Consider the following 21,179-nt stretch of genomic DNA (forward strand, 5'->3'; position numbering starts at 1 on the left):
AGACTCTTTCCCAATGAGTTAACTCTTCACATGAGGTGGCCAAAGTATTGGAGTTTCATCTTCAGCATCAGTCCTTCCAATAAACACCCAGGACTGATCTCCTTTAGGATGGACTGGTTGGATCTCCTTGCAGTCCAAGGAACTCTCAAAAGTCTTCTCCAACATCACAGTTCAAAAGCATCAATTTGTCAGTGCTCAGCTTTCTTCACAGTCCAACTGTCACATCCAATTAGTAATAATTAAAAAGAAAATATATTCTTGTCATGTTAAAATACTTATTAAATTCAATTATCAACTTTGTTACAATATTTTAGAGTACATCCATTTTGTGTTTTTATAATGCATGCTAATTTGCCTTAGTGGTATCTGACTCCTTACCACCTTATGGAATGTAGCCTGCCAGACATCTCTATCCATGGGCTTCTCTAGGTAAGAATACTGGAGTGGATTGCCATGCCCTCCCCCAGGGGATCTTCCTGACCCAGGGATCAAACCCAGATTTCCTGCATTGCAGGCAGATTCTTTACCACTGAGCCACCAGGATGCCACCTCTGTATATAATAAATATCTATAAATGTTTATATACTTGGCCACCTGATGTAAATAAACAACTGACAGTTGTAAACAACTGGAAAGACCCTGATGTTGGGAAAGCTTGAAGGCAGAAAGAATAGAGGGCAACAGAGGATGAGGTGATTGGAAGGCATCACCAATTCAATGAACATGAAACTGGGCAAATTTCAGGAGATGGTGAGGGACAGGGAGGTCTGGTGTGCTGCAGTCCATGAGGTCACTAAGAGTCAGACATAACTTGGTGACTGAAACACACACACACACACAAATGTCTATAGCTTCAACTTCTACTTAGATTGCTGGTTTACTGAAATTTGTTTGGAAGCAATTATGGATTATGCATTTACATGCACTCTATGTAAATGGCCTTCCTGGGTGGTTCAGACGGTAAAGCGTCTGTCTGCAATGCAGGAGACCCGGGTTTGATCCCTGGGTTGGGAAGATCCCCTGGAGAAGGAAATGGCAGCCCACTTCAGTATTCTTGCCTGGAAAATCCCATGGACGGCAGAGCCTGGTAGGCTACCGTCCATGGGTTTGCAAAAAGTGGACATGACTGAGCAACTTCATTTTCACTTTCACTTTATGTAAATGGAGGTAAGGAAAGATGAAGGCAATGCAAGAACAACTTCACCACAAATTGAAGGATAATTGCAGATATGCTTCATCAGCGTAGAAGATTTTTCCAGAAAGGCTATGCATGCTGTGGGTCAATCTCAGCTACTCTGGGCTTACTGTATGCATGTCTTCAGAATTACTGACACTTGGTCAACACTATGACATTTAATAATTAAAAGTACATTATAGTATATAACCATATGCCTGTGAATTGCTACTGGCAGGGATAGATCAGTCCATTAGCCTTGTTTAGTAATAATTGCTAATGGTTTGAACAACATTTCAGTGGAATCTAGGAATGAGGGAATAAATTGTGGTTTGGCTTTCAATGGTGAAAACTAGTCATGTAACTAGATATGCCTGCATGATTAGTGTAATAGAGGAGATCCTCACAACAAATATTTTTGAACTTCCTGATATTGAGGTGCTTTGCATTCCCTCTATTATGGTTTAAGACATGTCTTTTTGACTGCAGAGTTCCAAAGAAAAGCAAAGAGAGATAAGAAAGCCTTCTTCAGTTATCAATGCAAAGAAATAGAGGAAAACAATAGAATGGGAAAGAATAGCAAGCTCTTCAAGAAAATTAGAGATACCAAGGGAACATTTCATGCAAAGATGAGCACAATAAAGGATAGAAATGCTATGGACCTAACAGAAGCAGAAGATATTAAGAAGAGGTGGCAAGAATACACAGAAGAACTGTACAAAAAAGATCTTCATGACCCAGATAATCACGATGGTGTGATCACTCACCTAGAGCCAAACATCCTGGAATGTGAAGTCAAGTGGGCCTTAGGAAGCATCACTACAAACAAAGCTAGTGGAGGTGATGAGATTTCAGTTGAGCTATTCCAAATCCTGAAAGATGATGCTGTGAAAGTGCTGCACTCAATATGCCAGCAAATCTGGAAAACCAACCCAGCAGTGGCCACAGGACTGGAAAACGTCACTTTTCATCCCCATACCAAAGAAAGGCAATGCCAAAGAATGCTCAAACTACTGCACAATTCCACGCATCCCACACACTGATGAGTACAAAGTAATGCTCAAAATTCTTCCAGCTAGGCTTCAACAGTACATGGACCATGAACTTCCAGATGTTCAAGCTGGATTTAGAAAAGGCAGAGGAACCAGAGATCAAATTGCCAACATCTGCTGGATCATTGAAAAAGCAAGAGAGTTCCAGAAAAACATCTATTTGTGTTTTATTGACTACATCAAAGACTTAGCCTGTGTAGATCACAGCAAACTGTGGAAAATTCTGAAAGAGATGGGAATACCAGACCACCAGGCCTGCCTCTTGAGAAATCTGTATGCACGTCAAGAAGTAACAGTTAGAACTGGACATGGAAAACAGACTGGTTGCAAATCGAGAAAGGAGTATGTCAAAGCTGTATATTGTCACCCTGCTTGTTTAACTTATATACAGAATACATCACATGAAATGCCAGGCTAGATGAAACACAAACTGGAATCAAGATTGCCAGAAGCAATATCAATAACCTCAGCTATGCAGATGACACCACCAACCTTATGGCAGAAACTGAAGATCTAAAGAGCCTCATGATGAAAGTGAAAGAGAAAAGTGAAAAAGCTGGCTTAAAACTCAACATTCAAAAAACGAAGATCATGGCATCCAGTTCCATCACTTATTTATTGAAAAATAAATGGGGAAACAATGCAAACTGTGATAGATTTTATTTTGGGGGGCTCCAAAATCACTGCAGATGGTGACTGTAGCCATGAAATTAAAAGATGCTTGCTCCTTGGAAGAAAAGCTATGACCAACCTAGACAGCATATTAAAAAGCAGAGACATTACTTTACAACAAAGGTCCATCTAGTCAAAGCTATAGTTTTTCAAGTAGTCATGTATTGATGTGAGAGATGGACTATAAAGAAAGTTGGGTGCTGAAGAATTGATGCTTTTGAACTGTGGTATTAGAAAAGACTCTTCAGAGTCCCTTCGACTCCAAGGAGATTCAACCTGCCAGTCCTAAAGGAAATCAGTCCTGAATATACATTGGAAGGACTGATGCTGAAGCTGAAATTCCATTATTTGGCCTCCTGATGTGAAGAATTGACTCATTGGAAAAGACCCTGATACTGGGAAAGATTGAAGGCCGGAGGAGAAGGGGACAACAGAGGATGAAATGGCTGGATGGCATCACTGATGCGATAGGCATGACTTTGAGTAGGCTCCGGGAGTTGGTGATGTACAAGGAAGCCTGGAGTGCTGAAGTCCATGGGGTTGCAAAGTTTCAGACTCCATTGAGCGACTGAACTTGTTCACTTGTTCTCTACCAAGCAGTAGTGAAAGATGATGCTGCACTCAAAGTGCTGCACTCAATATGCCAGCAAATTTAGAAAACTCAGCAGTGGCAATAGGCCTGCAAAAGGTCAATCTTCATCCCAATTCCAAAGAAGGGCAATGCCAAAGAATTTTCAAACTACCACACAATTACACTCATTTCATATGCTAGAAAAGTAATGCTCAAAATTCTCCAAGCTAGACTTCAACACTACATGAACTGAGAACTCCCAGATAGTCAAGCTGGATTTAGAAAAGGCATCAGATCAGATCAGATCAGTCACTCAGTCATGTCACACTCTTTGCGACCCCATGAATCACAGCACACCAGGCCTCCCTGTCCATCACCAACTCCCGGAGTTCACTCAGACTCATGTCCATCGAGTCAGTGATGCCATTCAGCCATCTCATCCTCTGTCGTCCCCTTCTCCTCTTGACCCCAATCCCTCCCACCATCAGAGTCTTTTCCAATGAGTCAACTCTTTGCATGAGGTGGCCAAAGTATTGGAGTTTCAGCTTTAGCATCAGTCCTTCCAAAGAAATCCCAGGGCTGACCTCCTTCAGAATGGACTGGTTGGATCTCCTTGCAGTCCAAGGGACTCTCAAGAATCTTCTCCAACACCACAGTTCAAAAGCATCAATTCTTTGGTGCTCAGCCTTCTTCATAGTCCAACTCTCACATCCATACATGACCACAGGAAAAACCATAGCCTTGACTAGACGAACCTCTGTTGGCAAAGTAATGTCTCTGCTTTTGAATATGCTATCTAGGTTGGTCATAACTTTCCTTCCAAGGAGTAAGCGTCTTTTAATTTCATGGCTGCAGGTCAGGAAGCAACAGTTAGAATGACATGGAACAACAGACTGGTTCCAAATAGGAAAAGGAGTTCGTCAAGGCTGTATATTGTCACCCTGTTTATTTAACTTATATGCAGAGTACATCATGAGAAATGCTGGACTGGAAGAAACACAAGCTGGAATCAAGATTGCCAGGAGAAATATCAATAACCCCAGATATGCAGATGACACCACCCTTATGGCAGAAAGTGAAGAGGAACTAAAAAGCCTCTTGATGAAGGTGAAAGTGGAGAGTGAAAAAGTTGGCTTAAAGCTCAACATTCAGAAAACAAAGATCATGGCATCTGGTCCCATCACTTCATGGGAAATAGATGGGGAAACAGTGGAAAGAGAAAAGGTATAGGAACCAGAGATCAAATTGTCAACCTCCACTGGATCACAAAAGAAGCAAGAGAATTCCAGAAAAACATCTCCTTCAGCTTCATTGACTACGCTAAAGCCTTTGACTGTGTGGATCACTACAAACTATGGAAAATTCTTCAAGATATGGGAATACCAGACCAGCTAACCTCCCTCCTGAGAAGTCTTCATGCAGGTTAAAAAGCAACAGTTAGAACCAGACATGGAACATCAGACTGGTTCCAAATTGGGAAAGAGTATGTCAAGGCTGTATATCATCACCCTGCTTATTTAACTTACATGCAGAGCCCATCACGCAAAATGCCAGAATGGATGAAGCACAAGCTGGATAAGATTGTTGGGAGAAATATCAATAACCTCAGATATGCAGATGACACTACCCTTATGGCAGAAAGGGAAGAAGAACTAAAGAGCCTCTTGATCAAAGTTAAAGAGGAGAGTGAAAACCTGGCTGAAAACTCAACATTCAAAAACTAAGGTCATGGCTTCTGGTCCCATCACTTTATGGCATACAGATGGAGAAACAATGCAAACAGTGACAGACTCTATTTTCTTGGGCTCCAAAATCACTGCAGATGGTGACTACAGCCATGTAATTAAAGATATTTGTTCCTTGGAAGAAAAGCTATGACCAACTTAGCATATTAGAAAGCAGAGACATTACTTTGCCAACAAAAGTCTGTATAGACAAAGCTATAGTTTTTCCAGTAATCATATATGAATGTGAGAGTTGGACCACAAAGAACACTGAGTGCTGAAGAATTGATGCTTTTGAACTGTGGTGTTGGAGAAGACTCTTGACAGTCCCTTGGACTGCAAGGAGATCCAACCAGTCCATTCTGAAGGAGATCAGCCCTGGGATTTCTTTGGAAGGACTGATGCTAAAGCTGAAACTCCAGTACTTTGGCCACCTGATGGGAAGAGTTGACTCATTTGAAAAGACTCTGATGCTGGGAGGGATTGAGGGCAGGAGGAGAAGGGGACAACAGAGGATGAGATGGCTGGATGGCATCACTGACTGAATGGACATGAGTCTGATCAAGTCCCAGGAGATGGTGAAAGACAGGGCTGCCTGGCATGCTGCAGTCCATGGGGTCGCAAAGAATTGGACTCAACTGAGTGACTAAACAACAACAACCAAGCAGTAGAAGAATAAATAAAATTTGTCTCTGAGATCTCAGTACCTCTTTCTATGCAAACCCTTCTCCTGTTATTGTACTTTGTCTTCTGCTTGTAATAAAGCTGTCCTCTTAGTAAAACCTGTTTGGATCCTCTGAATTCTTTTAGCTATCAAAAATGGAAGGTGATTACTGTGCAATGTCCACCTCTGAGTAATATACAGAGAATAAAAGAAGGGAGAAATTATCTGCAAGTTCTCTCTCATCTCCTGCTTCTCATTTAAAAGATTCTACCTCAGTGGGGGCTCCACATTTTACAGTAGCAAAAAACAATTATTCCATAGCTTCTTAGGAAACCATGTTTTATACTCTCGTATGTAATTACATTCAAGCTCAAAAGCAAAGAAGTGATTCTGTGTTGGTGAAGGCCCAACCATAGAAAAGAGGAAGAAAGTAGGCCACATATTATGCTTCCCCCATAGCTCAGTTGGTAAAGAATCTACCTGCAATGCAGGAGGCCTGGGTAGGGGAGATCCCCTGGAGATGGAAATGGTAACCCACTCCAGTATTCTTGCTGTAAAATCCCATGGACAGAGGAGCCTGGCAGGCTACAGCCATGGGGTCGCAAGAGTCGAACATGGATTAGTGACTAAACCACTGCCACCACGCCACATACTGAGTGCTCCCCAGGAGGCACTAGTGGTAAAGAACCCCCCTGCCAGTGCAGAAGACATTAAGAGACACTGGCTCTATCCCTAGGTTGGGAAGTAGGGAAGATCCCCTAGAGAGGGAAATGGCAACCCACTCCAGAATTCTTGCCTGGAAAAATCCCATGAATGAAGACTGGCGGGCTATTGTAACTGGGGTCACAAGAGTTAGACATGATTTAGCAACTAAACATCACCACATTAAAATAAACTACCACAAAATATTCATATTCCAGGCTAAGGGGAATAATAGCACTAGTATCTGAGAGAACTTTCTCACATTCCTTGTCAAGTTCTTCCTTCTCTCAGATAACCAGTAGTCTAGTTTACCTCAACAAATATTAACTACTTATCGATTCTAAATGATTCCAATTATGGGGGGCAGTACATTGCATTATATTTTGTGTCCATTGACTATCACTCAATATTATTTATAAAAAATTCATCCATGTTGTTTTCTGTGACAGTAACTCATTCATGTTGATTATATCTCATCACATTGTATACCACAATTTATTTATACAAAATACTATTTATTCACACTTCTGTTGATTTTAATTTGGAGCATCAACAATAATGTGACTGAGAAGCTTGGATAAATGTTTTAGAGCGTGTGTGTGTGTGTGTGTGTGTGTGCTTGCTGTGTGCAAGGTCACTTCCGACTCTTTACGACCCAATGGACCATAGCCCTCTGGGCTTCTCTGTCCATTCTTGCTTTCTCCAGACAAGAATATTGGATTGGGTAGCCATTCCCTTCTCCAGGAGGTCTTCCAACCCAGGGATCTAACCCGGGTCTCCTGTATTATAGGTGAATTCTTTACTACTATAAAAATTTCTGTAAATATTAACACTTTTTTAGCATTACTTTTCATTCCCTTGTGTTTGCAGGCATTTTGTATTACATTTTGTATTACATGAATGGTGAACTTCCAGATGTTAAAGCTGGTTTTAGAAAAGGCAGAGGAACCATATATCAAATTGCCAACATTCGCTGGATCATTGAAAAAGCAAGAAAGTTCCAGAAAAACATCTATTTCTGCTTTATTGACTATGCCAAAGCCTTTGACTGTGTGGATCACAATAAGCTGTGGAAAATTCTGAAACAGATGAGAATACCAGACCACCTGACTTGCTTCTTGAGAAAACTGTATGCAGGTCAAGAAGCAACAGTTAGAACTGGACATGGAACAATAGACTGGTTCCAAATAGGAAAAGGAGTACATCAAGGCTGTATATTGTCACCCTGCTTATTTAACTTATATGAGGAGTACATCATGAGAAACTCTAGGCTGGAAGAACTGCAGGCTGGAATCAAGATTGCTGGCAGAAATATCAATAACTTCAGATATACAGATGACACCACCCTTATGGCAGAAAGTGAAGAACTAATGAGCCTCTTGATGAAAGTGAGAGGAGAGTGAAAAAGTTGGCTTAAAGCTCAACATTCAGAAAAATAAGATCATGGCATCTGGTCCTATCACTCCATGGCAAATAGATGGGGAAACAGTGGAAATGGTGTCAGACTTTATTTTTGGGGGCTCCAAAATCACTGCAGATGCTGATTGCAGCCATGAAATTAAAAGACGCTTACTCCTTGGAAGGAAAGTTATGATCAACCTAGAAAACATATTAAAAAGCAGAGACATTGCTTTGTCAACAAAGGTCCATCTAGTCAAGGCTATGGTTTTTCATGTCATGTGTGGATGTGAGAGTTGGACTGTGAAGAAAGCTGAACGCTGAAGAATTGATGCTTTTGAACTGTGGTGTTGGAGAAGACTCTTGAGAGTCCCTTGGACTGCAAGGAGGTCCAACCAGTCCATCCTAAAGGAGACCAGTCCTGGTTGTTCATTGGAAGGACTGATGTTGAAGCTGAAACTCCGGTACATTGGCCACCTGATATGAAGAGCTGACTCATTGGAAAAGACCCTGATGCTGGGAAAGATTGAGGGCAGGAGGAGAAGGGGATGAAAGAGGATGAGATGGTTGGATGGCATCACCAACTCAATGGACATGAGTCTGGGTAAAATCCAGGAGTTGGTGATGGACAGGAAGTCCTGGCATGCTGCAGTTCATGGGGTCGCAAAGAGTCAGACACGACTGAGCAACTGAACTGAACTGAACTGTATCACAATTATTTTCATTTCAGTCATTCTGATGGTTGTGTCATGATATTATTAGGCACCTTTAATTTGCATTTTTCTGAAGATTGAAGATGTAGAGTACTTTTCATATTTTTATTGACAATTAAGATAACTTCTTTTGTGCAGTCCCCATTCAGGTCTATTGCCTACAGTATCAGCTGCCTTTGTTACTGAAATATGCTTAATAAATTTTGAGCAACTTGGGGACTGGATTCAAACAAAAATTTATACTTGGTCATGCCAGGTTTGGGACATTAATTAGATACTCAGTGTGGAGGTCAAGAATGCAGTTGAGTGCGTGAGTTTAGAGTTCAGGAAACAAGTAAGTTTGGAGACATACAAGTGGAAGCTCTGAGGCTGAGAATGGAACTGAACAACATCAACCAAATTAAGGCTAAAATCTAGCGTACTCCAACCCTTAGAGTTTTGGAAAAGGAGAAAACGCCAGAAGAGAGACTTCAAAGAAGTGCCTAGTGAGTTAAGAGAAAAACCAAGCCTTATCAGGTTTAGGATATCAAATGAAATGAAGTGTAATATATCAAAATGAAGAAATAGTCAACTCTACCTTATAGCACTCACCTAGAGTTTGGGTAAAACAAACAGATTAGTAAAATAAAAGTTGTTGGTGATCTTCAAGAAAGCAGTTCCCATAGGGATAAAATTGGGATTGGAGCAGGTTAAAGAGAGAATAACATGAAATAATGGACACCGCCATTTGGATACTCCTTTTCTGATAGTTGTTATATAATAACCTAAAGAATCTGAGAAAGACTCTGATGCTGGTAAAGATTGAGGGCAGGAGCAGAAGGGCACAACAGATGATGAGATAGTTGGATACCATCACCAACTCAATCTACATGAGTTTGAGCAAACTCCAGGAGAGAGCAAAGGACAGGGAAGCCTGGCATGCTGCAGTCCATGGGGTCACAAAGAGTTGGACATAGTGACTGAACAACAACAACTCTCAAAGATGGAATTTTTCTTTAAAGATAAGAAATATTGTGCCTAAGTACGGCTTCACTTAACCCTGAAGTGAGGAAAACATGGAGGATGCAGGAAAGATGAAATTAGACAAGTCATTGTGTGAACTGAAGGGAACTGAATCATGTATAAAAATGTAGGATTTGAAAGACAGATAATTCATGGCAATGAAATAATTACTCCACAGACAGAGACAATGGATATCAGAGCTTTGCATAAGTTCTAGTCTCTTGGGCATTAATGGCTAAAATCACACAACTCAGCTCCTTCTGATTGTAACACTAGCCCTTGCTGCGCTGGTGTCAGTGAAGTCAGAAATGAGATTCAACCAGGAACACCTATCATGTACCATATAGCGCACTTTTCACATTAAAACTTCAATAAAACACCTTAAATTGACTGTTTATAAATGTAGAAATGGAATCTCTTAGAGACTAACTTACACAGCACCACTTAGCTACCACACTGTAGAGCTGTGATTCAGATACCACATTTGAGGGTTGTTTTTTTTTTTGTCTAGGATGACTATAAAATTTAACATCTGATGTTGGGTACTTTCTATAGTGAAAGGAATTATACTTGTATAATTGTTTAATTTAGGTAACAGGTATAAACCAAGACTTTCTAAGGACATATGCCGCATAGGCTCACCCTATCTTTTCCCTCTACTTTTTGATATCCTTTGGTATTAAATTCAAAGAATTCTATTCAATTTTAATTTTCCACAGCTCTTTTTAACATCAAAGATAAATTTAAGTTAACAATAAAGAGACCAATTTCATTAAAAAAAATATAATAAAGACAAGAAAACTTAAATATGCCTAAGGATTAATTTATTGAAATGACTGGTTAGGAAATAGATTCTTAAAGAAATAATAATCACAATTCCATAAATTATTTTTATACATATTTTGATATGTTCATGATATTTCCAAGTTAAAATTGAACTTTTATGCTAATGTTGAATTAAAATTTTGAAATATATAGTTTATGACTCAAATTCAAATTAAGATGAAAAAGCATAAAATAAATAAAGGAATAAAGTTTCATTTTTTGTTCCATGTATACTCATTTAAAAATTATCTTAGTAACATGATGCAAGGATTGAAAAGTTGCCATATTTCCAGTCGCAGTCAATTCTGTGGAATAGAGAACAAACATAGATTTAGTTATATGTTATAACTCTTCATCTCACCCCATTTGCAATTTTGGTGTGACTTTTTCATAAAAGAAATCTTATTACAAAAACACCATGCTATGCCTTCTCTTAAAGGTTATAAAAATTCCTCTAGGACCAAACATCGGCTTACTTGGAATCATTTTATTAAAATGTCTGCTGAATCATGATCACAAAAGGATGTGTATTGTTAAGAATATCAAAACTATATTCTATCCCCCTTTTAAGTCCCATATCTGGACTGTGAGATTGTATTTTGACTCATGAATTAAAAGACAATATATATATTTTAAGTGAGATAAAACTATTGAAGCTCATAATGACTAGATTAGAAATGTGAATGCAGTTGACCTTTAAAATAAGCTCTAACAGGTTTACATAAAAGTATAAGAAATTATTTTCAGTTTTTTCTATAAATGATGACAATCAATAATAAGGATATAGGCTATTGAAAGAAAACCAATCAAATCTGTAAACACCATATATATACAGTTTTGCATTATTTGAAATATAACAGATACATAATTTCAGGCCAGTAAATAACAGTCAATCATTGAAAATAAATTTATAATTAATCTTTAAGCTGGTACACTGATGGAAATTGCTACTATTGGGGCTTATCCAGGAAAATGAAATGTAAAAGATATTAACTATAAAAATGATCAGTCTGCCTCCAATATCCTAAAGCTTACCAAAAGTGAGGAGGGGGCATTCACTTTGAAATCCTCTTAGACCTTAAAAATAAAAAAAATAATAAAATAAAATAAGTGAATGATTTATACAATTCTTGCCTTTTGGCAAGAAAATTTTCCCTGAGGATTGAAATAAGCATCTCAGTATTTTTCCCTCATATGCTCATATATCAAAAACAAGATGTGAAATGAGTCATGTGGTGAAATAATTGTGCATAAGGAGAACTTCAAAATTGTAGAAAATAGCAAACCTTCTTAGGTTTGTTATTCTTAGCCAAATGAGATTATCAAATTCAATTCTGGCTTTATTGTACCTTAATCGCCTTCATCTAATTTAATTGGTCTCAACAGACCAATTAAATCATAGTCCATTATATTATTTCTTCCCAATAAGTTTCTTCTACATAGAAAGAACAAGTACATCAGAATCTCCACGGGTAAGCCTAGACATTGAGATCTGGTGGTGGAGGGGAGGTGAAGGTTCTCCAGCTTATTCTATTTATAACTAATGCTGACAATCATTAATCTCAGCTATGCTTATTTTGGAACCATTCATTATTCATTTTTTATAGGACTCTTAATTACTCGAATATCATACAAACATCAGAAGTTAAACAGCACAGTTAGTAAATTTAGACTTACAATAATAGGGAAGGGTCCCCGGACAGGACCGAGTACAGGCTCCTGGTACAGCAGAAAGGCCTGAATGGGCATATCTCTCTGGGGATAGGGCACTGCTTTCTGGGGAACAGGCAGGACTTTGGACTGAGAAAGGGACAGCACGGACTGAGGAGGAAACATGACAGTTGGAGGAAGAGGCTGGTGAGGCTGGTGCATCCAAGACTGGAGCAGAGGCAGAGGAAGGTGCAGATTTTCAACATCAGTGAGAGTCAGGCTCTGGCTTTCGGTAAAGGGCTCAACTGGATATTTAGGGAAGGGCATTTCTTTGTGCTTAGGAGCCATAGCCTCCTTCACTTTGGAGACTCCCATTACTTCAGGCTGAAGGAAAGGCGGCACCACCACAGGGGTTTGAGTAAGAGGAGGGATGTTTTGTGGGAGGCTGTTAGGGATGGGCCCAGGGAAGGGATAGACTAGAGACTGTGTCTGGGCAAAGGGGTGGATTTTATCCTGGAGTTCATCCTGGAAAGAAGGAAAACAAATCTTTGAGTCCATAATCCAGTTATAATTGTTATTCATGATGAATTATCCTCCTCTTTTTAAAACATAATTCAGTGAAGAGAGAGAAAGAAAATCTTCCATTTGGTTTGGTTAAGAAATTGTTTGGGGTCATATGAAGACTAATGAGTAAAATGCTCACTGAAGGATTTCTCATTAACCCACTTCCTTCACAGGTGAAATCAGAGAGTCAAGTGAAATCAGGGTTTGGAGATTTCAACACTTATTCCACCTCTTCCTGAGTTGCCTGCAGAGTGGTAGCTACATACTTTGGATAATAGTCCAAACTGGTTTCATATAACAAAGAAAGATCTATTTTAAAAAGACTTTAAAAGTTACTCTGAGGTTTATTTTTGTTTGTTTTAATGAAAACTAAGTCTTAATATGTGTTTTTTTAATTCAAGGAGTTCCTTAACAATGGCCAACTTCTAGCACTACTTCTCTTGGTAGAAGGTGGTAATCTTGAGTCTTCAAAGGCATCAAGTTGTAAATTCATTTTGATTTAGAATTTGGCCTAAGTGCCAAACAATCAAACTTCAATTATAAAACACGAAAGCTTAAATATCATAATTAGATAAATATGTTACCACAAGAGTAATATCATGAAAGAATTTTACGTTGTCCACAAATCCTTGTTTTTAAGCAAGTTCTGCTATTTAATAACTATGTGGTATGGTCACACATTTGCATACTCAATTGTCCTGTACCTCACTTCTCTCGTCTGGGCAATGGAAATACTTTTTAGAACTCCACACATCCATAAATGTGAGTATAAAAGCTATCAAATATAATATAAAACCACTGAATATTCATTGTGTGTCAGTTCATCAACTCTGGGTAATTATGAATATTCTCAATTTACAGGTGAAGAAAATGATGTACAGAGAAACGTGGAGCCAAGGTTATACAGCTGATAAATGATCAGATGAGGATTAGTGCCACACTGTCACCCTACTGTCTTTCATCAGCATATCCATCATTAGAATAAGGGGATCACAGTCCCTAGTCTGGAAATGTTCCTACTAATATGCAGTTATTAAAACCAGGTATACCATTAGTAAAATGAATACATCAATAATTATTCTTAGCTATTTATTCTATACTGTGAAATTTGATTATGTGTTTTAAAATGTGTTTATATTTTTAAAATATTTTCATTTTGTCAAAGTTTTTATTTCTTGCACTGACATTTATATTACCATTCTTAGACTGAACATAATTATTATAAATCTTTTTATGTGTTATGTTTCATAATACTTCTCAAAATATACTCATAGTGAACAAATTACCTCTGTTTGCTGCTGTTCCTCACTCTGAAACTTCTCAATTTTCTGGTTAAAAAAAAATACATAAAGAAATGCTGTTTATAAAAATCAAACATGAAATTTAAAAAAATGTACATTTAAATATGAGGGTTTTACCTTATTGATGCGTGTAATAGATTCCTTTGGAAAAATAAAAATAAAATCAGGTCTAGCTTTAAGAAAAATTCTTATTTGTCAACATAAATCAGAAAATGAAGAAATTTAATAGATTAATATGGACAGCTCATTTGATAATATCGTTATTTTATGGCTGAAAGTTTATGTTCCACTCTTCTGAATAAGGCTGTTGTATAAAAAGAAAGATGGTGCAATCAAGAAAAAGAGGATTAGAGAGCATAGTACTCAAAGAGGCATTTAACAGATGCTAATCGGGCTTCCCAGGTGGCGCTAGTGGTAAAGAACCTGCCTGCCAATACAGGAGACGTAAGAGATGCAGGTCAATTCCTAGGCCCTGGAGGAGATGACAACCCACTCCTGTATTCTTGCCTGGAGAATCCCATAGACAGAGGAACCTGGCAGGTTACAGTCCATAGGGTCATACAGAGTTGGAAAGGGCTGAAGCAACTTTGCATGCATACATGTCTCTCAATCATCCTGTTCTCTCCTTAGGACAACAAATGATCTCTAATATTTTCATATGGTTCTAAAAGAATAATAGTCATTGAAAATATATAATAATAACCACGCATGAACTTGTTAATCATTCTTAGTTCCCTGGTTATGTTTAGGCTTCTAATGAATTATAAGAAATACATACCCTCCTATAAGGATCTTTGGAGATGGCAATGGCAACCCACTCCAGTACTCTTGCCTGGAAAATCCCATGGATGGAGGAGCCTGGTAGGCTGCAGTCCACGGGGTCACTAGGAGTCGGACACGACTGAGCGACTTCACTTTCACTTTTCACTTTTATGCATTGGAATAGGAAATGGCAACCCACTCCAGTATTCTTGCCTGGAGAATCCCAGGGATGGGGGAGCCTGGCGGGCTGCCATCTATGAGGTCGCACAGAGTCGGACAGGACTGAAGCGACTTAGCAGCAGCAGCAGCATCTTTTGACCTTTGTGAAGAGACAAAGTATATTGATGCACTATTTAACCAACAGCTGATGACAGAGCCAAAAAGAGTGGCATAGGGTTATTATCTACCTCATTCCACCAGGCAGATTTAGGACTACACTCATTCTCACTGCCTCTTGTGTACTGGATTGCTTGTATAATAATAAAATATGTCCATTTGCATGTCTGCCCACACTTTACAAAGGGCATCCCTCTTTCCAGTTTGTACTGCAGTTCCTAGTCAAAGTCTGAAACAGAAAGTGCTCAATAAATGCCAAAGCATGGAAGGAGGTTAACATAGAGAGTTCAAGACAGAAAAGAGGACTGTACAGTTCATTAAGGAAAAACAGCAGGGCACAACGACACAATTTCAAATAACAAACCCATTTAGAAATTACTAGAATATTAAACCTTCTACACATTTATTCCTTTAAATATATAGAGTGGAAATTGACAATAGTTACCCGTCAGTACATAGCCACATTGGCTTAAAGAACACTGGAGTGGGTAGCCTATCCCTTCTCTTGCAGATCTTCTGGAATCGAACCAGGGTCTCCTGCATTGCAGGCAGATTCTTTACCAACTGAGCTATTAGAGAAACCTTAACTGTCCTGCTGCTGCTACTGCTAAGTCGCTTCAGTCGTGTCCAACTCTGTTCGACCCCATACAACTCTGAGCGACCCCATAGACGGCAGCCCACCAGGCTCCCCCGTCCCTGGGATTCTCCCGGCAAGAAAACTGGAGTGGGTTGCCATTTCCTTCTCCAAGGCATGAAAGTGAAAAGTGAAAGGGAAGTCGCTCAGTCCTGTCCGACTCTTAGCGACCCCGTGGACTGCAGCCTACCAGGCTCCTCCTCTATGGGATTTTCCAGGCAAGAATACTGGAGTGGGTTGCCATTAATGTAACACAAAAAGATAATACAGAATTTTATTGCTCTAAATTTGGGAAATTGCCTCTGAATGAACACTATCTTACCTCACTGCTTGAAAGGCTTTCCACAATCTATAAAGGAAAAATAAAAATTGACAATTAGCTGAGTCTTCTGCCAGATCATCAGAGACTGTTACTATTTTACAGTTAAATTAATTTTTTTCTTTGTATAAAAATATCTTACCTCACCAGGTACATTGAGTTCTTCCAGCTAAAGAGAAAAAAAAACACTTTAGTTCCCACAGTCAACTCATTATTAAATATTTTTCCTACCTAATTTTTACTTGCTTTATTCAGAGCTATCTATTTCACAAATCTGAAAAATAAAAATGTTATATGTCTTTTGAGAGTCTTTTAAATTTAGTAACTTTCATTAGTATATTTTTGTTTTACTTTAATGAAGAGTTTTTATGGGTAACAGAAAAGGAGTTATTTTAATTTTTACTGAACACTTTTTATTATAATTATGAACATATTTATTATTGTTGTCTGATATACCATCCTCTGGAGTATCATCCTGTGTTGAATAGACACAGCTAAACCTAGCACTCTACAGTAAGGGATACAAATATTTCATCACTGGAATAAGATATATTTATCTAGATTGTATATGCATGCAATTGTATTTATGCAATATTACTCACTTTTTGTTCTTATCTGTGTTCCTTCTTGTTAGTCTGTTGCTTATTGGTTTATTTTCTTTTTTCTTTAGGGATTGATGGTACAGATGGTACAATACTATAGAAAGCACTAGACTCAGACTTGTGGTCCCATAGGATACTACTGAGATAGTGGATGAACGTAAATGACTTTCTTAGCATTAAAAAAAAATCTGAGATTGTGCATTATTTATACATTTACAATGTTGGTAATGCGATTTTCTACACATAGGCAGATAGTACTAGTCTTATTTATTTCAACATTTTTTCTGTATTTACCTCTCTTGCAAGGGCCAGAGCCACCAGGCAAGCAAGGATGAGGACCTTCATGGCTCTCAATTCCTGGGAATGGGAAGATGAGGAAATAGTGTATTACTTGTCAATCTATTTTCTTATTTAAGTAGAATTACTTCCCTTTAAAAGAAACCAAAGATAGTGTATAATACAAATATCTAAGACTCCGTGCTTCCAGGGGAGCCCAGGTTTGATCCCTCATCAGGGAACCAAGATCCTGCAAACCTCATGGCAAAAACAAAAAGCCCTGTATTTTAGAAAAATATTAATAGACATTTTATCATACGGCCAAGGTTAAAATTTACTATTACTCATTAATCTTACATTTCAAGTTAATGTTTCACTGCCAGCCATCCAGATGTTTTCAGCTAACAGCCTATATCTTATTTCACTCTTTTCATCTTATTCACAGTACTTATGAGTGTTTTTTGGAAAGACAGAAGAGAAGTTACAGATATTTACAGAAAAATTAAGTGATTGATTTACTTATTAAAAATATTTATTTATTAATTTTTATTGCCAGATATTGCTTAGATTCTGGGATTAGAGCAGTGAACAAAATATTAAAGTTTCAGTTCTGTTGGAGACTCAGTTTTATTGAGGGGCATCTGATCAAACAATGTATATGAAGAAGAAGGTAATACTTTATTTTTATCTTTTCTCTACTAAACTAAGTGATTTTCATGAATGTTTGTCTTACTCATATCTTTTATTTCCAGTAAGACTTCTGTTTCATTTTAGCATTTCTTCTATTTGTTCCATTGATCCAGATGTTTTCTTGGACTGACTAGATTGTTTCTTCTGTACTCAGTCTTCATCCCCACATGCCTAATGTTATCTCTCCTTTGTCCCACATAATTTTAGAGATCATACACTATGCTTATTTTCTCTACAGAGAACTGTGTACTTATCTCTTGGTGATTTACCAGGGTGTCAGATTCTCTTGCCCAGTCCTCACTTTAGACTACTTCTCCTTGTAGCATAAAATAAAATACATATTATTTTTGACCAAAATGTATTAAATGGTTTGTTTTGTTGCATTTTTATAAGTTCTTGAAAAAAAAAATGTTCTTGCCATCAACATCTCTTGACACACATCTTCAATCCCAGATTTGCAAACTAAATTAAGAAATTTTTTCTATATTTTTCTCATGGATGCTAATTCTTAATTTGTTTTACTTTATCCAAGATGTCTATAAAAGTCTAAATAAATTTTCATTGTCAAGACTTCAAAAAAGAGTATAATACTCAGAGTTCATTACATGTAGGGAGGGTATTATTACATTTTGTTTATTTTATAATTAGCATTTTATATGCCCATTTTTAAGCCATTTCATTACTGACTACTATACTTTGAGCTATAATTTCTGTCAGATCACATTTTTCATTGTTTTTTGTTTCCTGGTACTCCCTGTCCAACCTAGAATTTTTTTTACAAAATAAAATACTTTCTCTTTAATTTACTTCTGTATTTCATGTATCTATTTTAATATTTTTGAAATATTGTAAGATAAATGATAAACTTGAAATTTGGATGTTCTGAGCAATTTCAATAAATATACTCTTCTTTTTATAAATACCTTTCAAATAGCACATGTATCCTAACAACCCTCTTTATCTCTTGACTAAATATGCTAGCTCTATAAACTTTTTGTTGGTAGAGCTTCTTCAGTAACAATTATTCAAATTCCCATAGTATAAATTAAATGTGCTTGCCTTTATGGCTGAGGTATGTTTAATCAAATTGAAAATATTTAATTCAAGAAAAGATCTTTTAATACAGCCTGTTAACTAGTCTCGTGGTAAAGAAAATAGCAACCACTGTTACAAATCTTTATAGTTGCTTCTATTTTTTAACAAATTTGCTGAAAATACTGTAAACTTTATCTTAAACATCCTTATTTTTAAGATCTATTTTAAGCAATTATGTTCTTTCTACATTTTAACCTAGTCTGAAATAAAGATGAGTAGCAGATACAATGAAATTATATCTGAGATTCTTACCTTTTTTCCAAAGTAGAGGACAAGAAGTGAAGGAGGAGCTGAATGGATAATGATCTGATTTTGTGGTTGTTTATATATAGTATTTAATGGCATGCTAATTTTGTGGTTTGAAATAAAACCAATAGTGGATTTGAATTCCTAGAAATCTGCATGATTAGAAAATGAATTCTTCCTATTTTTCTGTCCCCAAAAATTCTGGGGAGCATTTTAAAGGGAATAATTCACAATCTGATAAAGGAAATTAAATTGTCCAGTAGCTACAGACCTTGGCTGGGACACACGGAAGTTTTGGCCCAGTCCCCAAATTATTGTAACTACAATGAGGTCTCTTTAGTATTCGGTGGGTCTTTGAGATCTTGGGGTAAATTCTAATACACACCAGAAATACACAGGCCACACAAAGAACACAATCTCATGCTAACCTGAATAGTTGTTAGTGTTTATGCTATAATGGAGAAAGAAACAAGCTAACAAGCACATGATGATAGCTTAGACCTGAAGAGCGAAGACAGTATAGACTAAAAGGAAAGAATAGCCTCCTGAATATGGAAAAAAATTTAAAAAGTCACTAAATTAATCAAATGAAGTAGGAAACACAATCCACTCCAGTATTCTTAACTGGAAATAGTGGAGCCTGGTGGACTGTCATTCATGGGGTTGACAAGAGTGAGACACAACTCAGCACACACACATGCAAGCCAAATCAAACAGTGAATCTGGGTCATGTATTGCAAGGAAAAAGGAGTAGATGGAGGTGAGAAGAGAGAAAGAGAAAGGGGTCAGATAATGGCAGACAAAGCATGCTGTGACTCCAGGGAATGTCAATCTTATTCTCTAGATAGTGGGGATTTGTTGAGGGATTTTAAGAGAGAAAGTAACATTTATTTAGAGAATACTTCTGTAGAACAAATATTATTTATACAGATTTATTAAAATGGGACAGCTCAAGTTTGGCCTCATATCTTTTATAGTGAGTCAATGTTTATCAGCTAGTATTCATGGAAGGGCAAATGAGGGAAGGAAGAAAGAAAATGAAAGCCCAGACAAGAGGAGGGTCTTACCATAAGTACTACAATAGAGTCTAAGCCAGACCTCAAAAGTACTTTTCATTAATAAGAGCCCATTTACAAAAGCAGTCCTCAACTTTCTTTGCCTCTTTAGTGATAGATGTTCATAAATGTAGTTGTATTTTACACTACTCATTTTTACAAGGTTTGTTTCGTCTATTAATTATGTTCAATATATATATTCACAGCTTTGGGGCAGATAGATGATCTTCTAAAGTAAGCACTTTGACATAATTGATAATTTTTATTCACAATATACCTTACATTTATATCATGCTGAGATGTGTGTTGGATGGTAATACATCTCACTGTCATACAAGTCTTGTATTGCTTAGAAAACCCAAATCAACATCTACTATGCGTTTGGATTATTCAGCTAATATTCATTCTAAGACTGCTCATATGGACCCAGGAGGAAGTCAGGAAAATAAATGATGAAATGAACTCAGTGTCATAGATATAACTAGAAAAGGCCTTGGCTACTTCATATGCCTTTCTTTATGTGTTAGCTTTTGGTTGCCAAGGCCACAGGCAAAAAAGTGTGATTTCTGAGAAAAGGAATACAAAAGAAAGCATGTCCTTCCCATTCAACATTTCCCTTTTCTCAGGAAGATGCTTTACATATTGTGCAATAAACAGAGAATTTCCTAATGACTGTCTCTCACCAATTTTGAATTACATTAATTGATAGAGATGGATTCGATTGGACCAGAAAAGTAGGTAAAATCTTGATCAAAGAAATCCTTAACAATATACTAAAGAAAGAAGCTTGTCCAAGGGAAAATTAAAAAGCCAGCAATTGAAGATGACATCAGGTACCGCTGTCCAGGTAAGCCTCAGAACACAATGACCAGTAAGAAGCAAAGGGCCATATGGGCAACTCAAATTTTTGCAATGTTACCTAAGAGTTGTCATTTTTATAAGGCAAAAGAATTTCATATGGGGAAATTTTATTAGATAACCCTGGGTGAGGAGCAAGATATAGTCAAAGCAAGATGTTCTAGTACTAATTTTTATAAGCATGATCTGTTCAGCCAAAGTTTTTTTCCATATTGGCCGATGAATCTGAAATATGCAGTCCTGAGATTCGGATATATTCTAGCTGAAACCATGCAAATGATATCCTTAAGAAAG

At 37.5% G+C, this 21,179-nt stretch overlaps 1 protein-coding gene across 1 annotated transcript; it reads right to left on the reverse strand.

Moving 5' to 3' along the window:
* Positions 1-10,479: 10,479 nt before the first annotated feature.
* Positions 10,480-19,068, reverse strand: CSN2 (casein beta). Its single transcript, XM_019962870.2, has 9 exons — positions 18,979-19,068; positions 16,960-17,022; positions 16,206-16,232; positions 16,067-16,093; positions 14,130-14,153; positions 13,998-14,039; positions 12,175-12,672; positions 11,533-11,574; positions 10,480-10,802 (listed from the first exon to the last, which is right to left on the reverse strand). Exons 2-8 carry the CDS (start codon positions 17,008-17,010, stop codon positions 11,569-11,571), a joined length of 675 nt encoding a protein of 224 aa, XP_019818429.1. The 5' UTR covers positions 17,011-17,022; positions 18,979-19,068; the 3' UTR covers positions 10,480-10,802; positions 11,533-11,568.
* Between the last annotated feature and the right edge of the window lie 2,111 nt (positions 19,069-21,179).

The sequence above is a fragment of the Bos indicus genome, chromosome 6, assembly GCF_029378745.1.
Source record: "Bos indicus isolate NIAB-ARS_2022 breed Sahiwal x Tharparkar chromosome 6, NIAB-ARS_B.indTharparkar_mat_pri_1.0, whole genome shotgun sequence".
Lineage (NCBI taxonomy): Eukaryota > Metazoa > Chordata > Mammalia > Artiodactyla > Bovidae > Bos > Bos indicus.